Source organism: Oncorhynchus clarkii, unplaced genomic scaffold (genome assembly GCF_045791955.1).
Source record: "Oncorhynchus clarkii lewisi isolate Uvic-CL-2024 unplaced genomic scaffold, UVic_Ocla_1.0 unplaced_contig_675_pilon_pilon, whole genome shotgun sequence".
Classification (NCBI taxonomy): Eukaryota; Metazoa; Chordata; class Actinopteri; order Salmoniformes; family Salmonidae; genus Oncorhynchus; species Oncorhynchus clarkii.
The window spans coordinates 282,841-307,457 of NW_027260860.1; the positions used below are offsets into that span (position 1 = coordinate 282,841).

Genomic DNA, 24,617 nt, shown 5'->3' on the forward strand with positions numbered 1-24,617 from the left:
GCACTACAAGGCAATGCATCAAACCACTTACTTAGGTTAGTGTGACCACCAGACCATGCATGATGTTAACCTAGGTCATTTCCCATTTAGACCAGACTTGCTTCACAACAAATGACATCTCCCTTGATGACAGGTCCCCTGCTCTCCCGATGTCATCATGGAACAAGTATGATAATTTGTTTGGAAGGAGTGCACCACATCCTAATAACCTCCATTATAACATCAAGACTAAATAGGACCATGCATTATGCACATTCATGTTTTAGGCTCAATCTCAATCTAATTTGCCTGTACGCATATTATAAGGACTGCATAGACAATATGGAAAGCTATGCCTAAATAATTACAAAAGACTAGTGAAACGAAGACTGACACCTGTTGCCATATGTCCTATTAGATTTGGGTGGTATACTGTATTTTACTATATACCAGTATTGCTACACGGACCGGTTTGGGTTTTCACTTTATCTTCTATAAAAGTGTTTCAATGTTTGGTTTGTTAAATGTGATACACTACTCTCCCTTGTGTAACGTCTACTTGAGTCGTCTCTCTCCGCTCCCCATCTCTCTATATGCCGCTTTCTACAGAGACCTAGACCCGCCCCGTCACTCAAGGAGCGCAGTTGTTGCTTGATCACGAGACACTTGCATTCAGTCTGCAAGGTCAATGCAGCACATGCAACTAGATGTTCATGACAACGATGCGGTTTCCACTTTGCTTCTTAATATAAATCCACAAGTGTTACCCAATTATACTACTAGTTTGATTTTCTTGGCTGCAAACAGCTAGTTTGTCTTTTCTTAGCAAATTGCGGCTAAATCTTGTTAGCCGCTAATGCTAATCATTAGCTAGCTAATAAATGTACAGAGCAAACATAGCTAATACCGACTGATACCAGTGATGGTGTAGGCCAACTAAATCAAATTAGAATTGGCGAAGCATGAATATGTTAGCTACATGTAGCCAAAGGTTATAGGGTCCTTTAGGAAACACTAACCAACACTTTGGTTCCTGCCCTGTCATAATAACTCTTCCCTGGCTTTTTCATTAGTTGTCATGTCAAACTATGCTTTATTCAAAGTGCCCACTATTATATTCTAACTACAGAATTAGAATAATCATTCTATTTCCAAGAGTTCAGCCAAATGTTTTGATCTAAATCCTAAGTCAAATCACAACTGCAATATTTGGTTACAAATGTGGCCTAGATTTGTTGCCCATATCGTGCAGCCAAGCCCTACATAACAATGTGGAAATGATCGCAAATGAGTGCAGGAAATGCAGAAATGTATGAAAAATATTTTGGGTTGAAGTTTTATTGAACAGTATATAACAATCAATCAGAATGGAGAAAGCCTCATGGAATGTATGTGTTGTCACCCTAGGGTCTCACAACTCAAAGCAAATGTAGAGCTTTTATTTTTCAAAAAGAATAAAATAATGTCAAATGCATTAATAAAATCGATATCGCCCAACCCTATTGGCCATCAATGAGAGACCAGTGTGTTCCACATAGAGATTGGTGGGGTGATCCTCTCCCAACTAGATACACAGAAGCATGATTCCGTGTAGGTGGGGCTTCTCTATGTACAATTTTACTGGTGCAAAAACAGGACTAGCCAACTCCCATTAAAGAAAGAAAACATTTGCCATCTCTGTGTGGTACTCTGCTCTGGCACAGTTAAAATCGTCAATGGCATCACGCCAAATAAACATGCATGTAGGCTATGGCATGACAACGATTGCAATCACATGGTTGGCTACAGCACATAATGTTTTCAGCTTGGCTGGCAGGTTATTGTGTCAATGTCAATCTATAACAAATTAATACACCACTTTAAACATGTAGCTTTGTAAAGCTGTTCAGTGTTGTGCAGGGACCATAACAGTAGCTCTTAAATGTAGCCTACTCTGGTAACCCCATGTAATTGGTTGTAAACTGAAGTGAAATTTAAGCATCTCTCGATTTTAAATACATGTGACAGAGTAGCAATTGAGCAAAGCCTGACTAAAACCCCAGGTGTATCTCCAGAAACATAGTAGAGGATATTGTAAAGGCAGCTGTAGGATCCCCCTAGTGCCCCAGGTCATCTATGGGCAGTAAATCAGTGCTCAGTCGGGTGGAAGGCCATGGCCAGCACGGCCACAGTACTAGGCCTACAGGGAGACCCTTTCTGATTGTGACAGAGCAGAGAGGGGCAAAAGGCAGACCGTGGGAAGCCCCCCCCCCAAAAAAAAAACTGTGTCTCATACATACACTACCATTCAAAAGTTTGGGGTCACTTAGAAATGTCCTTGTTTTTGAAAGAAAAGCACATTTTTGTCCATTAAAATAACCTCAAGTTGATCGGAAATAAAGTGTAGACATTGTTAATGTTGTAAATGACTATTGAAGCTGGAAACAGCGGATTTTTAATGGAATATCTACAGAAGCGTACAAAGGCCCATTATCAGCAACCATCACTCCTGTGTTCCAATGGCATGTTGTGTTAGCTAATCCAAGTTTATCATTTAAAAAAAGGCTAATTGATCATTAGAAAACCATTTTGCAATTATGTTAGCACAGCTGAAAACTGTTGTCCTGATTAAAGAAGCAATAAACTGGCCTTCTTTAGACTAGTTGAGTATCTGGAGCATCAGCATTTGTGGGTTCGATTACATGCTCAAAATGGCCAAAAACAAAGAACTTTCTTCTGAATCTCATCAGTCTATTCTTGTTCTGAGAAATTAAGGCTATTCCATGCAAAAAATTGCCAAGAAACTGAAACGTTAGTTTCTCTCTCTGCTGTCAAGAGGGGGGGGCAGTTGAAATGTTTTGCTCGCGAGTGTTGTCTTAGGTCTCTATGTAGTGTTGTGTCTCTTGTTGTGATGCGTGTATTGTCCTTCATTTTTATATTAATCCCAGCCCCCGTAGGAGGCCTTTTGTTGAATTTGTTCTTGACTGCCTAGTTAAAGGTTAAATAAATTTAAAAAAAGGGGGGGGGGATCAGATTCTTTGTGGCCCCCTCACTCATCCCTATGATAAAGGAACTGTTCAGATGCTGAATGTGGCATGGTGTGCTGGGTACTCCGGACTGTTGAAAAGCCATGAACGGTATAGGCTTGGGCGATATACCCTTTAACTTCTTTGGGACAGGGGGCAGTATTTTCACGTCCAGATGAAATGCATGTCCAAAGTAAACGGCCTGCTACTCAGACCCAGAAGCTAAGATAATATGCATATTATCAGTAGATTTGGATAGAAGACACTATGAAGTTTCTAAAACTGTTTGAATCATGTCTGAGTATAACATAACTTATTTGGCAGGCAAAACCCTGAGGACAAACGGTTCAGATTGTTTTTTTTTAGGTCACTCGTTTCAATGGGTTTTCATTGGGAATTCTAATCGACTTTCCTGCTGTTCCTATCGCTTCGACTGGATGTCAGTCTTTAGAAATTGGTTGAGGTTATTCCTTTGAGAAATGAAGACCTAACACTGTTCAGAACGAGGCTCCAGTCTAGTGTACTCTTTGTTAGAGGCGCATGACCTGAAATGCACGCTCCACTTTGTTTTCCTCCGGTATTGAACACAGATCATCCAGTCTTCAATTTTATCAATTATTTACGTTAAAAAATACTTCAACTTGTATTAGGAAAGTAGTTTGACATGTTTGGACAAAGCTTACAGGTAACTTATGAGACATTTTGTAGTCATGTTGCGTGACTTGGAACCGGTGTTTTTCTGCATCAAACGCGCCAAATAAATGAACATTTTGGATATATATAGACGGAATTAATTGAACAAAAGGACCATTTGTGATGTTTATGGGACATATTGGAGTGCCAACAGAAGAAACTCATCATAGGTAAGGCATGAAATATATCTTCATTTCTGCGTTTTGTGTCGCGCCTGCAGGGTTGAAATATGCTTTTCTCTCTTTGTTTACTGGGGTGCTATCCTCAGATAATAGCATTGTTTGCTTTCGCCGAAAAGCCTTTTTGAAATCTGACACGTTGGCTAGATTCACAACAAGTGTAGCTTTAAGTTTGTATCTTGCAAGTGTGATTTCATGAAAGATGTGTCAAGATGTGTCAAATAAATTACATCCAGCTCAGGGAAGAGATCTTCACGGATCCACCTGTACCTGCTTCACTCCCTAACAGTACGGCCCCTCCCCCCCGCCTGCTGGAGCAGCACCTCCCCCCGCCCCCCCCCCTCGCACTTTATCAACTCCAGATAATAAAGTAGCTTTCATTTTTTTAAAGGCTTTTCTGCTGCGCCCCTCACTCAGAACTGATCGAACCGGGTATGGATCTGACCAGGTATATAAGGAACAGATCTAGTTGTCCTTGGGTTTATTCGGAACGTGTCTCTATATTTAAAATATATTTATGCATATCAGGTCTGGGTGGGAAAGCCCCAGGTCCATTTCGGAATGGGTCCATCTTTTTGGCGCTGTGAAGACCTCTAGCTCAGGGCTCCAGCTATGCATTTGGTTTGCTAATTGGCTAGCTAAGTGTCTAGATCAAGCTTCTTGGTTACAGAAGACACATTCAACACCCTCCTGGAACAAGATCTCTGTTGCTTAAATGGTTTTGTGCAAACCATAGGAGTTCATTTTAGCAGTTTCCTTGTCTCCATCAGTAAAACCAACGCTGCGCCCAATATTGCGCCACATCTTACTGTATGTTGTGTGGTGAACTGTAATAAAACTAAAACAACGCCAAGGTAAATGATTCACCTGTGCTGATAATGGAATGTTTGAGGTTACATATTAGCCTACAAGGGCATCACTAGAATGCAATGCACACACCGTTTACCTTTTTCCCCATTTGGCTACTCATAGCCTAGTCATTGTCAGTGAGTCCAGTGCTCTAGGAAAGCACAATGCAAGGTTTAAAAGGGAGGCCATTCTTCTGCTCTCCTCTGTGTTGTTGTTTATCACGTCCATACGACTCTCACTCAGTTGTGTCATAAATGCGCAAGCAGTGCTAATGCATATTGTGCTGCTACATAGCAAGCACTGTACTGTTGAATTCTTACATCACCAAGTGAATTGTGTGAATTCTTTACAATGGAAATTACCAATATGTCATCACAACACAAGTGATCAATCAGTACTACATTGTGAGGCCTAATGGTTGTTGAAATGACAATATTTATTAGAGCTGCACGCTTTGGACAAAATCTCTAATTGTGATTTTTTGAGGGGCCAGATTTTGCATTTATGAATCACAACTTTCAAACGCTTCGGTGAAAACTTGGTAATGTCACCAGGCATTGTTAAAACAAGTGTCAAGGTAGAGGACATCACTTGTAAAAATTAGGTCATACGAAACAATGAATACATACTGTGCTAACTAAATACAAAACCAAATGAAACATATCTCCAACACAGGGCTGGGCGATGAATCAATAAGAGGCAATTACTTCCCTCAATAACGATATAAAAACGTTTATTCATTTTCGATAATGTCGATATAGAATAATTAGGTCCAGCAGTCCATTTCACCTCTGTGATGCAGCAGGAATGTGCGGAGAAGTGACAATATGCACGTGGAGAGATATACGCCCACTAAAAACCACTTAGCACCTCGAGTGATGAAGTAGCCACTATTAAGCACGAAAAATGAGTGATGTAGTCGAAAACAGTGGCAGTGACAGCCATGGAGAAGGAGAAGCTTCCAAACGAAGAAATTATTGATAAAAAGGGTTAAACTGTTTCAGTAATTTGGAAGTGGTTTGGCTTTTTGAAGTCAGACAAAGAGCAGAGCAATGTTCGGTGCAAATTGTGCCGTAGACAGGTGGCTACGAAGTCTAGTAATACAACAAACCTTTTTCAACATCTGAAGCAAAATCACTCTTTGGAACATGCAGGAAGTTTGAGTTTGCAGGACGGTATTGATAAATGCCCCTCAAGACCCAGCCAATCTAGGGATGTTTGCCCGAAGCAGTCAACACCAGACAGTGTTTATGCCCTACAAGCAAACATTGAAAAGACAAAGACATCACAAATGCTATTATGCATTGCTAAGGACATTAGCACAGTCGAAAAGGAACGTTTCAAGAGGCTTATCAATTTAATTGACCTCAGGTACGTGCTCCCTGGCCGCAAACATGGAACAATTTTCCTTCAAGTATAATTTTATATGTAACTAACATAATAAATCAAATTGAACCTTTATTTAACTAGGCAAGTCAGTTAAGAACAACTTCTAATTTATAATGACAGCCTATCGGGGAACAGTGGGTTAACTGCCTTGTTCAGGGGTAGAACGACAGATTTTTACTTTGTCAGCTTGGGGATTCGATCTAGCAACATTTCGGTTACTGGCCCAACGCTCTAACCATGGTTTAAGGCATTATTGAATTTGAAGCAACTGCTTGGTCGCAAATGAGTCTTCAAAATGTACAATGACCCCAAGCAAACTTCCAAAGTTGTGGCAAAATGGCTTAAGGACAACAAAGTCATGGTATTGGAGTGGCCATCACAAAGCCCTGACCTCAATCCCATAGAAAATAAGGAGGCCTACAAACCTGACTCAGTTACACCAGCTGTCGGGAGGAATGGACCAAAATTCACCCAACTTATTGTGGGAAGCTTGTGGAAGGCTACCTGAAAATGTTGACCCAAATTAAACAATTTAAAGGCAATGCTACCAAATACTAAGTGTATGTGTATGTAAACTAAAGACCCACTGGGAATGTGATGAAAGAAATTAAAGCTGAAATAAATCACTCTCTCTACTATTATTCTGACATTTCACATCCTTAAAATAAAGTGATGATCCGAACTGACCAGGGAATTTTTACGAGGATTAAATGTCAGGAATTGTGAAAAACTGGAGTTTAAATGTATTTGGCTAAGGTGTATGTAAACTTCTGACTTCAACTGTACATTTGAGGTGCTGGTACTCTGCTCCGCTGAGGTCCTGCCCAAGTCAAACACTGGTAATGACACGGACTCTGCTCGTCCATCAGTCAATAGATCCCATAACAATGACCCCAGCGTTTACAGTGCATTCGGAAAGTATTCAGACACCTTGACTTTTTCCACCTTTTGTTACCTTACAGCCTTACTCTAAAATTAATTAAATTATTTTTTTCCTTAAATAAATCTACACACAATAACCCATAATGACAAAGCAAAAACAGGTTTATAGAAATGCTTGCAAATACTTTGTTGAAATACTTTGTTGAAATACTTTGTTGAAGCACCTTGGCAGCGATAACAGTCTGGGTATGACACTACAAGCTTGGCACACCTGTATTGTACACTATTTCGGTGCCGGAGAAGATTTGGAACACGTAAAACGTCAGCAACCAATTGTGTTTCTTGTTCATAACCGCACGTACATACCCCAACCAGAAGCCATGAACTACAGGCTACATCAGCACTGAGCTCAAGGGTAGAGCTGCCGCTTTCAAGAAGCGGGACTCTAACCCGTACGATAAGAAATCCCACTTTCACCTCAGAAGAACCATCAAACAGGCAAAGTGTCAATACATGACTAAGATCGAATCGCACTCCACCTGCGCCCGAAGGCTAATCGGATGTGACAAGGCTTGCAAACCATTACAAACTACAAAAGGGAAGCACAGCCGAGAGCTGCCCAGTGACACGAGCATACCAGACAAGCTAAACTGGTGTGATCACAATCTGCGCAGCCAATGTTAGTAAGACCTTTAAACAGGTTAACATTCACAAGGCCGCAGGGCCAGACGGACGACCAGGATGTGTACTGCGAGCATGCAGTGACCAATTAGCAAGTGTCTTCACTGATATTTTAAACCTGTCCCTGTCCGAGTCTGTAATACCAACATGTTTTAAGCAGACCATCATAGTCTCTGTGCCCAAAAACACTGAGGTAACCTGCTTAAATGACTACTGACCCATTACACGCACTTCATGTCAGTAGCCATGAAGTGCTTTGAAAGGCTGGTCACATCAACACCATTATCCCAGAAACTCTAGACCCACTCCAATTTGCATACCGCCCTAACAGAACCACAGATGAGTGTTGCACTCCACACAGCCCTCTCCCACCTGGACAAAAGGAACACCCATGTGAGAATTCGTTCAACACCATAGTGCCCTCAAAGCTCATCAATAAGCTAAGGACAAAAACACCTACCTCTGCAACTGGATCCTGGACTTCCTGACGGGCCACCCCCAGGTGGTAAGGGTAGGTAACAACGTCCGCCATGCTGATCCTCAACACATGTACCCCTCAAGGGTGCATGCTCAGTCCCCTCCTGTACTCCCTGTTCACTCATGACTGCACGGCCAGGAACGACTCCAACACCATAATTAAGTTTGCCGATGAGCGGTAGGTATGATCACTGACGAGACAGCCTATAGGGAGGAGGTCAGAGACCTGGCCATGTCATGCCAGGACAACAAACTCTCCTTCAAAGTGTACTCAACGCATGTGACTAACAAAATTTAAATTTGGGGAGTTTCTCCCATTCTTTGCTGCAAATCCTCTCAAGCGCTGTCAACTTGGATGGGGAGCATTGCTGCACAGCTATTTTCTGGTCTCTCCAGAGATATCAGGTTCAAGTCTGGGCTCTGGCTGGGCCACTCAAGGACATTTATAGACTTGTCCCAAATCCACTCCTGCGTTGTCTTGGCTGTGTGCTTAGGGTCGTTGTCCTGTTGGAAGGTGAACGTTCGCCCCAGTCTGAGGTCCTGAGCTGGTTTTCATTAAGGATCTCTGTACTTTTCTCTGTTCATCTTTGCCTCGATCCTGACTCCCAGTCCCTGCCACTGAAAAACATCCCCACAGTATGATGTTTCCATCACCATGTTTCACCATAGGGATGGTGCCAGGTTTCCTCCAGACGTGATGCTTGGCATTCAGGTCAAAGAGTTCAATCTTGATTTCATCAGACCAGAGAATCTTGTTTCTCATGGTCTGAAAGTTCTTCAGGTGCCTTTTGGCAAAGTCCAAGTGGGATGTTTTGTGCCTTTTACTGTGGCTTCCGTCTGGCCACTCTACCATAAAGGCCTGATTGATGGTGCTGCAGAGATGGTTGTCCTTCTGGAAGGTTCTCCCATCTCCACAGAGGAATTCTGGAGCTCTTTCAGAGTGACCATCGGGTTCTTGGTCAACTCCCTGAGCAAGGCCCTTCTCCCCCAATTGCTGTTTGGCCAGGCGGCCAGCTCTAGGAAGACTCTTGGTGATTCCAAACTTTTTCCATTTAACAATGAAGGAGACCACTGTTCTTGGGGACCTTCAATGCTGCAGAAATTTTTTGGTAACCTTCCCCAGATCTGTGCCTCAACACAATCCTGTCTCGGAGCTCTATGGACAATTCCTTCAACCTCGTGGCTTGGTTTTTGCTCTGACATGCACTGTCAACTGTGGGACCTTATATAGACAGGTGTGTGTCTTTCCAAATCATGTCCAATCAATTGAATTTACCACAGGTGGACTCCAATCAAGTTGTAGAAACATCTCATGGATGATCAATGGAAAAAGGATGCATCGAAGTTAAATTTTGAGTCTCATAGGAAAAGCTCTGAATACTTATGTAAATAAGGTATTCGTTTTGAATGTTTTATAAATTTGCAACCATTTCTAAAAAACGGTTTTTGCTTTATTTTAGAATACAGCTGTAATGTAACAAAATATGGAATAAGTCAAGGGGTCTGAATACTTTCCGAATGCACTGTATTTCTTTGATAAGGCTAGTTTGGTTCATCAGACATAGCTTTAAATGGTGTTCCAGTTATACTTCAGATGTTATGGTTGTCAACACACATTGCCATTAGGTGAATCACTTCATCAGAACCAGTGTTACAGTTGTCAAACTATCAAAGCAACGAGCGAACTGTTGAAGGCAAATTGTGTTATGAACTGATACTACTACTACTACTAAGCACAACTGCACTGGATAAAACTTACTGTTGTAAATGGACTGGCCAGGTGTATGGTGAGTACTGAGTTTACTACCCTTCAAATCTAGCAAGTCAGTTAAAATAGCTCATCTACATTGCATTGACATACTACCGTTAGCTCAACGCCTCTCAAATCTATAACAAGCAACAAAATACCCCCTTCGTGTCCCTCGGCGGTTGCTGTCTGGCTATGTTGAACGTTAACTAGCCTGTTAGCTTGCCAATGCTAACTATCTAAATAGCTGCCCATCTTCCTGGCGCTAGCTTGTTGAGCGAGTCGCTAGCGCGATATGGCTTACTAGTTAACTAGCTTGTTACACTATTCCTCTTACTAATTATCTAACTAGCATGATGGCATTGGCCTGAAACTAATTGGAAATAACTGGTGGTAACAGTTAATTCAGTGACATGGTAAACAAAATATATTTAGAGTCATCTTACCTGTTGTGTCAGAATACGGAAGCGGAGCACCTTCGGCCAGAAATAACGCCGACAGAAAAATTCCAGTCGCCAGCAACAACACAAATCCATGACGGTTCCCCATCCTTTTTAGCTTAGCTAGCTAACTAGCTAATGAGAATCCAAAATCGTCAAATTATAACTTAATACTAATAAACGAAATAAAATGTCAATTTCATTGATAATAAGTTAAATACATAGCTATATCTACAGGCTAAATGAAAATGCCCGCACCGCAAACATTGTATTATGACTAAACGCGTTGGCTAGCGTCAATAGCAACGACAAGCTAACATGAGCTATCAATGCCTCAAACAATGCCGTTTCATTATCCATGAAAAATAGAAAAGGTCTATTACCTTTCTAGAACAATAATATTTAGATAAATACGCTTTGCCGGCAGTGCTCTACATTTATTCACACGTAATATTTTATCAATAGTCCAAACTGTCAGGCACCACCTCTCCTCAGAGGCGCCATGTTCCTACAACGTCATAGCATGGGGGCGTGCATATTGAGACATATAGAATAGCGAATCACAACCCATTAATCTGTATTAATGTACCGATATGACCAATCACTATCATTCTTCGAATTCCCTGTCCACATCCATTGCTTTGTGTCAAACGTAAAGCGAGATGCGTTTTTAGACCAGTCACTTGACATGTGAGGTATGCAAGCAATGTTCCGGTGCTTTATGAAAGATGAACTACTCTACCTGCCTGATTTAATGGACTTGTAGGCTATACATCCAGTGTTTCCCCTATAATTGTTATTTCTTAGTGGAGTGCAAAGGTCTTGGAAAGTTATGCCTATCATATCAAATGTTATTGGTCACATGCAACGAATACAACAGGTGTAGACTTTAGAGTGAAATTATTACTTACGAGCCTATACCCGACAATGCAGATTTAAAAAGTAAGAACAATATTTGCTAAATAAAAAAAGTAGATAGGAACACAATACAAACAATAACGAGGGTATATACAAGGAGTACCTGTACCGAGTCAATGTGCAGGGGTACGAGGTAGTTTAGGTAATTGAGGTAACACAGTATGTACTGGTAGGTAGCTAGTGATAAAAGTGACTAGGCAATCAGGATATATAACTGTGTAGCAGCAGTGAGTGTCATCATTATGCATGTGTGTGAGTTTATGTAGTATGTGTGTGTTGGAGTGTCAGTGTAGTATGTGTGAGTTTATGTAGTATGTGTGTGTTGGAGTGTCAGTGTAGTATGTGTGAGTTTACGTAGTATGTGTGTGCTGGAGTGTCAGTGTAGTATGTGTGAGTTTATGTAGTATGTGTGTGCTGGAGTGTCAGTGTAGTATGTGTGAGTTTATGTAGTATGTGTGTGCTGGAGTGTCAGTGTAGTATGTGTGAGTTTATGTAGTATGTGTGTGTTGGAGTGTCAGTGTAGTATGTGTGAGATGATGCAGTATGTGTGTGTTGGAGTGTCAGTATAGTATGTGTGAGTTTATGTAGTATGTGTGTGTTGGAGTGTCAGTGTAGTATGTGTGAGCTTGTGGGTGGAGTCAAATGGGTGTGCATAGAACCAGTACAAAAAAAAACTGCAATAAAGAAAGAAATAATAAAGAGGTCAATAGCAACAATTTGAACTGAAACCAGTTGACATGAGATAAGATAAGATAAGCCACAATATAGCTAAGTAGACCTATTGGCCTACATTATGTTTTCATATCAATTTGTTTGGCATCTATGTCGAATATGGCAGGGGGAGCCAGGTAAGGAGTTGGACACATCCTTCATATCCAAGCAAAGGGATAACATTGATTACTTTTGACTGAACCTTAGAAACTCTGCTTCTATAGCCTATAGTAAGAAGGTGTGATGGGAGTTTTAAAATCTGTTATTAATGACACATCCTGTGTTGACAGTATTCAGTGTACTTGTTGGTTTATGGACTGGACACATTAAGTAAGTATTTGAAGACCCTAATTGTACTGCTGTGTTGTCATTCCATGTCATGTTTGTTACTTTACTCTCACTCAGATGTATCATTTATGGTTATTAATAATCCATACAAAATGCATAACATGGAGTAGATGTTGAAGTGGACTGTACTCTGCAGAGGCACCCAGGTTCTTTCCATTCACATCTGTAGAAAATGTGAAATTCTGACTGGGACTTTAATCTCCCCAAAGAGACATATAACCTAGCATCTTTTCTCATCATTGTGGATCATAGTCAACCCTTAATATTTCTACATGGAAAACCCCCATTATGCAATAATGCACCATGGGATAGTTTGGCATTGTTTATTCCTATCAAGCCAATTGACAGGCTGGGTTGTAAGCTCTACCCCCAGCAAGTTAGTTGACAATAGTTGTGAAAAATGTTCTGCTCTGATTAGCTAATGAAGGGGGAGGAGGAGTTCCAATTGCGATGTTATCTCCTAGGGTTTGAGGACAGAGAAACGTCATGTTTGCTTTCTGGATCACAAAGCTGCAGGAGGAGAGTGCTGTTGGGTAATAGGCAAAAATCAAGAGAGGCAGAGATCTGCACATCACTGGCTTACAGAGCGGACACCACCTCACCCAGATAACGGTTAGTACCAGCCAGGCTTAGAGATATATTATGCGTAGATTTTTTTTTGCAGTTCTGTAGGGATTGATGTATCTTTCTGTGTATTAATGAGTGTTTTTGTGCATCTCAGGGTTTTTAAAGGTGATCCAATGTAATTTGGTCTAATGCAACAAAAAATAGGACATGTGCAGACGCAGACCTCTCGCGGTCTCGCTTGGAGACACAAAATAGGACATGTGCAGACACAGACCTCTCACGGTCTCGCTTGGAAACACAACATAGGACATGTGCAGACGCAGACCTCTCACGGTCTCGCTTGGAGACAAAAAATTGTCCTTAAAGTTGCATCGTCAAGACTTTGGACAAATTTGTAATTGTTTTGCAAAATGTATTTAGTGTTTATTCATAGTGCCACAGCTTGAAAAGTCAAGCAATTGTCATTGAATAAATTCCATAGAAACAGTAGCTATATAGTACCTCGAAGCTAAAGGAGGATAGGCTGATGAGGGATTTGTCTGATGCTTTACAAAAAACACACCCTGACTGTTTGTGTCAGGAAAACACACTGTCACTTTAATTTATTGTGGTGTGTTTCCCTCTTGTAAGCACGTGTCCCTCAGGCACAGAGAACCATGGCGTTTACAGGGTTGCTGAGAGAGGAGGACATCAGGGCTGCCGTCAAGGCTTGTCAAGGTGAGTCAAACACGTGAACACACCATTACACACACACACACACACCCAAGAGTCCCACTCCCAAGGGCGGTCCTATATTGGGGGAAGGTTGGAGGGTGGATCCAGGTAACCAGGCAGCCAGGGGGCTGGGGAGCAGCAGAGCAGTTACCACCCAGATACCAGTGTTTATGCTGAGCATTGAAGAGAAGTCTAAATCAAGCCAGTCAAGCAGGCTTCATTTGCAGCCCACCAGCATTTAATTATTTAGCTACACATTACATCTGCTTCAGAGGGCAGACTAAAGCACACCATCCAGAATACACCCACATGGAAATGCTTGTATACTCACGTTCCAGTATATCATCAGCATAACTGTTTGTGTAATATATTATTCAGACTTCATTAACAGACTTGATCCATCATTCTCTTTCTCTGTTCTTTATGAGTCATTTGGTTTTCATAATGACCTGAGTGACTCTCTGTAACTGCATAAACTGTGAATAAAAATGTATTGATTTAAACATTTGATCTGTAGCATAATGTCACACGATCACATTAGAATGGGTTCCCTGAGGTGTTCTGTGAATCTGTGTGTTTAGATTGTATAATAATGTCCTTAACTACCGTATTATTGTAATGGCTCAGTGGCATTAAAATGCTAGAGGGTTTGTGTTTGTGATCGTGAATGTCTGTAGTAGTCAAATGAAAGTAATTAGAGCGCATGAGAGAATGTTACATCTCTCTATTCATCCCCCTCTCCGTTCTCTCTTCTTGTCATGCTGTCGGATCTCTCTTTCCTCACACTCTTTCACTTCCTCTCGACATCTCTCCGCATTTCTCTTGATCACTTTCCCCATCTCTCCATTAGCTCCAGGCACATTCAACTTCAAGTTGTTCTTTGCACAAGTGGGACTGACCGGCAAGTCAGAGGCAGAGGGCCAACGGGTGTTCAGAGTCCTGGACCAAGACCAGAGTGGATACATAGAGGAAGAGGAGCTGAAGTATGATATGAGTTGGGGAGGGTGGCTGTGTGTAGAGGGAGGTAGGGAGGGAGGGTGTGTGTGTGTAGAGGGAGGGAGGGAGGTGCACATGAAGGGGTTGGTCCCAGAAATGTTCCATTCGCACAAAAAGCTTATTTAGCTCAGATTTTGTGCCCAAATTTCTTTACATCCCTGTTAGTGAGCATTTATTCTTTGCCAAGATAATCCATCCACCTGACAGGTGTGGCATATCAAGAAGCTGATTAAACAATAAAATGCCACTCTAAAATGTGCAGTTTTGTCACACAACCCAATGCCACAGATGTCTCAAGTTTTGAGGGAGTGTGCAATTGGCCTGGTGACTGCAGGAATGTCCACCAGAGCTGTTGCCAGAGAATTTAATGTTCCTTTATCTACCATAAGCCACCTCCCACGTCGTTTTAGAACATGTGGCAGTACGTCCAACCGGCCTCACAACAGCAGACTACGTGTAACCACGCCAGCCCAGGACCTCCACATCCAGCTTCTTCACCTGCAGGATTGTCTGAGAACAGACACCTGGACAGCTGATGAAACTATGGGTTTGCACAACTGAAGAATTTCTACAAAACCTGTCAGAAACCATCTCATGGAGGCTTATTTGCCTGCTTGTCGTCCTCACCAGGGTCTTGACCTGACTGCAGTTTGTCGTCAAAACCGACTTCAGTGGACAAATGCTCATCTTCGATGGCTACTGGCACACTGGAGAAGAGGCTCTTCATGGATGAATCCCGGTTTCAACTGTACCAGGCAGATGGTAGACAGCTTGTATGGCGTCATGTTGGTAAGCGGTTTTCTGATGATAACTTTGTGAACAAAGTGTTCTATGGTGGCGGTGGGGTTATGGTATGGGCAGGCATAAGCTATGGACAACGAACACAATTGCATTTTATCGATGGCAATTTGAATGCACAGAGAGACCTTGACGAGATCCTGAGGCCCATTGTCATGCCATTCATCTGCCGCCATCACGTCATATTTCAGAATGATAATGCATGGCCCCATGTCGCAAGGATCTGTTGAAAATTCCTGGAAGCTGAAAATGTCCCAGTTCTTCAATAGCCTACATACTCACCAGATATGTCACCCATTGAGCATGTTTGGGATGCTCTGGATCGACTGATTGTGTTCCAGTTCTCGCCAACATCCAGCAACTTCGCACAGCCATTGAAGAGGAGTGGGACAATATTTCACAAGCTACAATCAACAACCTGATCAACTCTATGTGAAAGAGATGTGTCGTGCTGCATGAGGCAAATGGTGGTCCCAGCAGATACTGACTGGTTTTTGGACCCACGGCCCTACCTTTATTTTTAAGGTATATGTGACCAACAGATGCATATCTGTATTCCCAGTCATGTGAAATACATAGTTTAGGGCCTAATGAATTAATTTCAGTTTACTGATTTCCTAATATGAACTGTAACTCAGTAAGATCTTTGATCTATACATTATATATCAATACAATGAAGCAGCATTGACACATGAGATGTAGGTGTAGTTCTTCACTCCTTCTCCTCTCTTTGTTTGTCGATCCCCAGATTATTCCTGCAGAACTTCTCCTCAGGGGCCAGGGAGCTGACTGATGCTGAGACCAGAACTCTCCTAGCGGCAGGAGACAGAGACGGGGATGGAAAGATAGGGATGGAAGGTACAGGTTACAGTACACTCACATAAGCACTACACACAACTGACAGGAGAGCAACAGAGGGACTGTCCAATGCTGACACAAAATATCATCTTGATAATAGTTTAATCTTCATCAGTTGTATATCATTATATTTGATATTATTCCAGATGATAGGGGATATTGCATCTGAAGGAAGGAAGGAATGCTGCAAAGGCATAGTGGAAGAAACTGTAAATAAAAGCAAGCTTTTTCAACGTCTGTAATATTCACTGTGATTTGGCTGTGAGGTCACACGTCAGGTGATCACTATATCTCTTTGTCATCGCTCTGTTTCTCTGTTCTCTTGCAGAGTTCTGCGCTTTGCTGAAATGAAGCTTTCACTCCTCATCAGGGCTGTCTCTTTTTTTTCTTTCTTTTGGTACTTTTTACAACGTCTGGAACCCAAAACGCCCAGATTCAGCAAGTCTGGAGGGAAATGCCCACCTCAGCGACTCTATTTACATGCCTGCTGGTCCTCTCCCCGGTTGATGGTGCATCTTGGCACATAAATTCGTAGCTGTGGATATTAGGTGTATAAGTCAGTGTCCGTCTATCCATTGGGTAACTGGTATGGTTTAATAAAGGATGTAAAACGTAGATATGATGTCCGTGTGTCTTACTACAGTTCCCAAGGTTATGTTAGCGTTTCAGTGCGTATTTGGGTCTAAGCTATTAGCCTGATTACCCCAGTGCATTTTAATTGTGTGTTCTGCATTGCCCTACAAGAGACAACGCAGCTCTAAATGTGATGATATAAGCAAAGTGCCCACGGCCTGTGCAGGCTGCATTTCCGATGCAGTATAAAGCAAGCGAGAGGCTGCGTGCATGTAGCACGCAACCATGGACAAGACTCGGAGCCCGGACGATGCCAACTACAGTCCATCACAAAGTGACGGTAACCTCTTGAGTAGATGGCGACAAGAAAGATCATTCATCAAGACAATGAGATGAGTAGCCTATTGTAAGCATCAATTAAATACATCTTAATCGACTTATACTGTACTGACAGCGATACGTCAGTCTGCAATGAGGCCAGACAGGTTAAATATGGTTAGATGTAGGCAAAACAAAATATGTCGGAAAAATGATAAAAACATTTGATAAACTCATGCAATGTTGTGTTCCCCGTATGGCGTGTCCATATCAGGACTAACACCGCCTTCTGCTGGAGATAATTTAAATTAATACTTGTCAGACCTAAACATGCCTATTTCGATAGATGTGTTAACAACTGCCTTTGCCCATGAAGAATCATGTGAATAAAATATAACATTGTATTATCTATTGTAAACGAAAAAGCCGACCGCATTCATTTTGATATATGCATACAATTATGCGTAATGTTTGGGTAGGCTATAGCCTATAGGCTACACTTATAGTCTACATAAAGTCATTTGAGTAGGCTGGAGCCTATAGCAGTGTTCCCCAACTGGCATCCCGCGGGCCGAAATCTGTTCCAAAGTATTCCCACACATAATAGAGAGATATACAGTAACAGTCAAAAGTTTGGACACACCTACTCATTCAAGGGTTTTTCTTTATTTTTACTATTTTCTACATTGTATAATAATAGTGAAGACATCAAAACTATGAAATAACACATATGGAATCATGTAGTAACCAAAAAAGTGTTAAACAAATCAAAATATATTAGATTTTAGATTCTTCAAAGTAGCCACCCTTTGTCTTGATCTATGCTTTGCACACTCTTGGCATTCTCCCAACCAGCTTCACCTGGAATTATTTTCCAACAGTCTTGAAGGAGTTCCCACATATGCTGGGCACTTGTTGGCTGCTTTTCCTTCATTCTGCGGTTCAACTTACCCCAAACCATCTCAATTGGGTTGAGGTTGGGTGATTGTGGAGGCCAGGTCATCTGATGCAGCACTCCATCACTCTCTTTATTGGTCAAATAGCCCTTACACAGCCCGGAGGTGTGTTGGGTCATTGCACAAACCAGATGGGATGGCGTATCACTGTAGAATGCTGTGGTAGCCTGCTGGTTAAGTATGCCTTCAATTATAAATAAATCACCATCAGTGTCACCAGCAAAGCACCCCAACACCATCACACCTCCTCCTCCATGTTTCACGGTGGGAACCACACATATGGAGATAATCCATTCACATTCTCTGTGTCTCACAAAGACATGGCGGTTGGAACCAAAAATCTCGAATTTGGACTCATTAGACCAAAAGACAGATTTCCATGTTAGTTGACAACTCAACCAAATCTAAATCAAAACTAGCCGTTTAACTGATGTCTGTGTCCTGTGGGGTGGCTCTGCATGGCACCCCAGTTTCGTAAATAGTTGTATTGATCGAAGGCTTTTCTTTCTCAGGCGGTAAAAGGTGATGGAGGACACTCACGTCGAATTCCATTCATACCCTCTCCATCTGTCTTCGTCTCCCAACTGACTGACGGATACTCTATATCCAACACCACACAGGTGACATGCTATTCCCGTTAGTGCAGTGTCGCATTGAGAAAGCATTATTTAAACTCATTGCCTATAAAGAAGGATCAGGTGGTAAGAGGCTTAATTTAAAAAACGTATTTACTGAATCTGTGGACAGTTAACCTGCATGGAATTGTTAATGGTCCTCTATGCAGGGGAGTCGCAGAAGGGTCAGAATGCGTATTACAGTGACTATATCAAAATATTTCGTGCATAATATGCCTAGCTGTGTTTGTGTCAATTAATAAATCAATTAGATCAATCACGAAAAAGCATGAAGCCATGAAGAGCTGAAGTGTTCTTTTCTACCATGGGTCTACCCTTAGCAACATATCTTAATAGGCTATCATGATATTGACATTCTACCCTGGAAAAAGAAACCAAACATTTTGTAACTTTATGAGCTTAAAATGTTTTTACATTGTATCAATAGGGTTGGCCTGCGACTGAGAATTGATATCCCCAAACAACAGATTTTCTTTATCTGCCCAGATGCGTGAATGGTTGGTCCATGAAGTCACTCCCTAGCCTACTTTGGTTTCAAGGCGGCTATGACCTTGCCAAGTCTTTAGGCACTCACACACGTGGCCCTAACTCAGAGCCCCTGAACAACCTAATTTGTTACGTTAAAAATAGCAATTATTTAGCAAAACCGATGCTGATATAGTAACGGGGACTCAAACTCCTATAAATGGTGTGGGTCACGGTAATACAAAACAGAAGGAAAGGGGTTAGGGTCAGCCAACTCGAGTTATCCACTGTTTGTCACTTGCCTTCACGCAGCGTAAAGGTGAGTAGGATGTGCGCTCTCCGAAGGAACTTCAGTGCGCAAAGGGATCTCAGATGGGGGCATTGAATTGGAATACATCAGAATAGTGAATATGGAACCAAAATATTACATGGAGCACTGGACCTCTCAGTAAAAATTGATTAAAAACATTTTAGGGACAATTTTCAGCAGAGGCAAACTTGATCATTTATGGACAGCAGTTGTGAAGGTGGATAACACTTTGAACTTCTTACCATCCGTTATAATCATTAGTCACTGATTTGTTCTCCTCTTTATTTTATTTATTTGCAAAACAATAAGATTATGATAATTAGAAGACAAAAGAGAAGTACACGTGCAGCGTGTATGGAGAGGTAAAAAAACAAAACGAGGCTTGTAAGAGCTTTACAAGCCCCGTTTTGTTTTTTTTACCTCCTTTCAAATTGAGAAAAATAAAGAGTCATCGAATGGAATAACTAATAGTTTTATTTTTTTTACAAATGCCAGATGTTACTCAAAAGAGACAATCACCAAAAGCTATGCCTCGAAAAGTTGCGTTTCCTGAGATGGGGGTCATTGTCTAAATGCCTCTGATAGGCGTGAAATAGAGGGTGATTCTGTTACAGATGTCGTGAATGTAATTCCATTTACTGACTCATATCACACACTCGTATTACAAGCAAACCCAAAAAATAGTAGCCTATATTTACCACATAAACAATATGCCTATAATTATTTAAAATGGTCTATTTAACTTTTTACACTCGTGGAAATGGGCTTATATGGATAGGGATAAATGTAAATGTTTCTTGCAGAAGAAATATGAAAACCATATGCATAACAATGGTATCAATTGAAAGGGAACAGTTTGAAAATTATGGGACAATTATTAGACACAACGGTTCACCTGACTGACACAAGACTGAATCCAAACATTACGTTGTTGATTTTATGTGCATTTTACTTCTCGTACTTCTCGTGCATTTTACTTCTATGTGCATTTTACTTCTCGCGGCATTTGTTGATAACGAAATCTGAAAATACTATGGAAACATTCAGTAACATGACACGAACATTCCTGGAAAATGCGGGTTAGGTGCAAAATAAGACAAATAAATGACAAGGTTTGAGTGAGAGGACAACCTGGTGTCTCCAAGTGGCCACACACCTCTCCAAATTGTGCACAGTTCCTAAGTCATTTTACTCAAAGAAGAGTCTTCAACTATAAGGTGCTTTTTTTTTAGCTCTCCTAGAGCAAGTACACATAGTTATTTTGTGAGGAACACAACCCTGCATCCCTGCCATCACACAATTACTGTTGTTGTTTACGAAATCCCAAAACAGTCCATTATAAATTGCAATCTGGGTCAGGCGAGCATGATTTAAAAGCATGTTCTGTTGCCAACACGATATTACAGTTTTAGGCTTTCACAATGCAATTCAGGGAAAAATATAATAATTTTGGTGCGCTTTGAAGGGAGTCATTAGTGCATTCTGGTGCATGTTCCGCGACTAATTTTCTTCACAAAAGACAAACATAGGCTCATTATGTTCAGAACAACGCAGGGTAAGACGAAATCTCATATTCTAACTGTACATCAAACAAAGTGATCAGAAACATTGACACGGTATGTGACATGGGTTTTAGGATATGAAAATGTGAAGTGCACATTTGGACTCATGGGTGTTTGGCTTGCTTATATGACATCAAAGTGGTATTTATTATAATCTTCAACGTCTCCTCTTTCAAAAATACATAGAGTCTTCATAATTTACAGCATTTTCCTCAGACAACAAAACATTTGCAAAAGTTTCCCAATTAGCGGGAGTGATGGGGCCAGGCTGCAACTGTCGTATGAGGTGCTCAAGTTCCAACACAAGTTCAGAACAGCTGTCAGTCAAAATAAAATAAAAACATACAGTGCTGTGAAGTGCAGAGCCAGAGCTTTGACGTCATGTATAGCCACTGCTCTCTGATTTAGGAGTTTATCAGTGCCCAAATTTGCAATTTTCAATCCATATAGGTGCGAATGTAAAGGGCTACAATGTAATGTAGCTTTAAAAACATTATTTCCCCACGTCACTAATTTGTCAAAGTGATGAAAAAAAAGATAACATTATAAATGCTTCTACACGCTGAAAAGATTGAGAAATTGGTAATTAGTCAAACCAAATCTGTGGCCGAACCGACTAGCACTGCATGTTTTGCGCCAAGTTGGAGTTGTGCGCATGACGCACACGTTTGGATCGATTTACAGAGTTGGCATCTATTTCTTCCCACAGTGGCAAATAAAATATAATAAAACTCATTTAAAAACGTTAAAAATATATATCTTGTCTTTCTATTCATCTTAATTTTAACCTTAATGTAACCTCGTGGGTTATTCACTCTTGAAAACAACGTCTAAATGTGACCCCTATAGTGTTGACAGTGTTAACAGTTAAATGTAAGAACATTATAATTTCCCAGACAATGGCCGCACTTCTCGCTGCAGCTGATGTGACCGCAGCTCTGGCTACATGCTCAGGTACGAATTATACCAGTTTGTCAACAAAAATCATCAGGTCCAATTTTTCTTCACTTCAAACCTATTATGTCAGATTGTGTTTCACTTGTGTGTTTCACAAAGTACTCGTTGTATAGTATACTTTCTACAGTGAATAATAGAGCCAGAAAAGATGCTCAATATATCACCAGCATAGACAGATAACACCATAGTGCCCATGAAGCTCATCACTAAGCTAAGGACCCTGGGACTAAACACCTCCCTCTGCAACTGGATCCTGGACTTCCTGACGGGTGCCCCCAGGTGATAAGGGTAGGCAACAACAAGTCTGCCATGCTGATCCCCAACACTGGGGCCCCTCAGGGGTGTGTACTTAGTCCCCTCCTGTACTCCCTGTTCACCCACGACTGCGGGGCCAAACACGACTCCAACACCATCATTAAGTTTGCTGACGACACAACAGTGGTAGGCCTGATCACCGAGAACGATGAGACAACCTATAGGGAGGTCAGATAATTGGCAGTGTGGTGCCAGGACAACAACCTCTTCCTCAATGTGAGCAAGACAAAGGAGCTGATCGTGGACTACAGGAAAAGGAGGGCCGAACAGGCCACCATTAACATCAACAGGGCAGTAATGTAGTGGAGCGGGTCGAGAGTTTCAAATTCCTTGTCCACATCACCAACAAACTATCATGATCCAAACACACCGAGACAGTCGTGAAGAGGGCTCCCTCAGGAGACTGAAAAGATTTGGCATGGGTCCCCAGATCCTCAAAAACTTCTACAGCTGCACCATTGAGAGCATCCTGACCGGTTGCATCACCGCCAGGTATGACAACTGCTCGGCATCTGACCATAAGGTGCTACAGAGGGTAGTGCGTACGGCCCGGTACATCCCTGGGGCCAAGCTTCCTGCCATCCAGGGCCTCTATACCAGGCGGTGCCTGAGAAAGGCCCTAAAAATTGTCAAAGACTCCAGCCACCCTAGTCATAGAGAGTTTTCTCTGCTACCGCACGGCAAGCGGTACCGGAGCACCAAGTCTAGGACCAAAAGGCTCCTTAACAGCTTCTAGCCCCAAGCCATAAGACTGCTGAACAATTCATCAAATGGCCACCGGACTATTTACAATTTACAATAACACATTTGTATATTTGGTACACATTTGAGGCGTTATAGTTGGTTTATTCATCATCATGCTGTACAACTGATATACATGGAGTCCACAGTGAATGAAATGCTGACCTGCAGATTCACCTCTCAACACTGCAGCAAACATAGCAGAAAGTAAATGGCTAAAGAAACAGTAATACAAATATTTACAAAACTTTAAAACAATAAAACTTTAAAACAATAAAATAGAATAGTAGGAGTACTTGATGATGTTGTGAGGGGTCCTTGATGATGTTGTGAGGGGTACTTGATGATGTTGTGAGGGGTCCTTGATGATGTTGTGAGAGGTCCTTGATGATGTTGTGAGAGGTCCTTGATGATGTTGTGAGGGGTCCTTGATGATGTTGTGAGGGGTCCTTGATGATGTTGTGAAAGGTCCTTGATGATGTTGTGAGGGGTCCTTGATGATGTTGTGAGGGGTCCTTGATGATGTTGTGAGGGGTCCTTGATGATGTTGTGAGGGGTCCTTGATGATGTTGTGAGGGGTCCTTGATGATGTTGTGAGGGGTCCTTGATGATGTTGTGAGGGGTCCTTGATGATGTTGTGAGGGGTCCTTGATGATGTTGTGAGGGGTCCTTGATGATGTTGTGAGAGGTCCTTGATGATGTTGAGAGGGGGCCTTGATGATGTTGTGAGGGGTCCTTGATGATGTTGTGAGGGGTACTTGATGATGTTGTGAGGGGTCCTTGATGATGTTGTGAGGGGTCCTTGATGATGTTGTGAGGGGTCCTTGATGATGTTGTGAGGGGTCCTTGATGATGTTGTGAAGGGTCCTTGATGATGTTGTGAGGGGTCCTTGATGATGTTGTGAGAGGTCCTTGATGATGTTGTGAGGGGTCCTTGATGATGTTGTGAGGGGTCCTTGATGATGTTGTGAGGGGTCCTTGATGATGTTGTGAGGGGTCCTTGATGATGTTGTGAGGGGTCCTTGATGATGTTGTGAGGGGTCCTTGATGATGTTGTGAGGGGTCCTTGATGATGTTGTGAGGGGTCCTTGATGATGTTGTGAGGGGTACTTGATGATGTTGTGAGGGGTCCTTGATGATGTTGTGAGGGGTCCTTGATGATGTTGTGAGGGGTCCTTGATGATGTTGTGAAGGGTACTTGATGATGTTGTGAGAGGTCCTTGATGATGTTGTGAGGGGTCCTTGATGATGTTGTGAGGGGTCCTTGATGATGTTGTGAGGGGTCCTTGATGATGTTGTGAGGGGTCCTTGATGATGTTGTGAGGGGTCCTTGATGATGTTGTGAGGGGTCCTTGATGATGTTGTGAGGGGTCCTTGATGATGTTGTGAGGGGTCCTTGATGATGTTGTGAGGGGTCCTTGATGATGTTGTGAGGGGTACTTGATGATGTTGTGAGGGGTCCTTGATGATGTTGTGAGGGGTCCTTGATGATGTTGTGAGGGGTCCTTGATGATGTTGTGAGGGGTCCTTGATGATGTTGTGAGGGGTCCTTGA

General features: G+C 41.9%; 2 protein-coding genes across 4 annotated transcripts in view; one reads left to right on the forward strand and one right to left on the reverse strand.

The window, feature by feature from the left end:
- LOC139401947 (serine/threonine-protein kinase LMTK2-like) overlaps window positions 1–12,308 on the reverse strand; it is a 55,435-nt gene extending 43,127 nt beyond the window's left edge. For both annotated transcript variants that reach the window (XM_071145971.1, XM_071145969.1), the window contains exon 1: window positions 10,328–12,308. In XM_071145971.1, the coding sequence (XP_071002072.1) occupies window positions 10,328–10,430 (103 nt within the window). In that variant the 5' untranslated portion in view covers window positions 10,431–12,308. The remainder of the gene's footprint in view (window positions 1–10,327) is intronic.
- A 450-nt stretch (window positions 12,309–12,758) lies between these two features.
- On the forward strand, window positions 12,759–16,846 carry LOC139401948 (parvalbumin beta-like). Of its 2 annotated transcripts, none has more exons than XM_071145974.1 (5): window positions 12,759–12,910; window positions 13,510–13,582; window positions 14,430–14,562; window positions 16,122–16,231; window positions 16,560–16,846. In XM_071145974.1, the coding sequence occupies exons 2-5, from the start codon at window positions 13,522–13,524 to the stop codon at window positions 16,580–16,582; spliced, it is 327 nt and encodes a 108-aa protein (XP_071002075.1). In that variant the 5' UTR covers window positions 12,759–12,910; window positions 13,510–13,521; the 3' UTR covers window positions 16,583–16,846. The 2 variants fall into 2 exon arrangements, with proteins under 2 accessions (XP_071002075.1, XP_071002074.1); XM_071145973.1 differs by having other exon boundaries at window positions 12,762–12,910; window positions 13,496–13,582.
- Window positions 16,847–24,617: the final 7,771 nt, after the last annotated feature.

Excerpts from the sequence above, each read along its gene's own strand:
- LOC139401948 (XM_071145974.1), top strand. The coding sequence starts at position 13,522 with ATGGCGTTTACAGGGTTGCTGAGAGAGGAGGACATCAGGGCTGCCGTC. Across the intron at positions 13,583-14,429 it reads TGCCGTCAAGGCTTGTCAAG|CTCCAGGCACATTCAACTTC; the intron begins GTGAGTCAAACA and ends TCTCTCCATTAG. Across the intron at positions 16,232-16,559 it reads TGGAAAGATAGGGATGGAAG|AGTTCTGCGCTTTGCTGAAA; the intron begins GTACAGGTTACA and ends GTTCTCTTGCAG.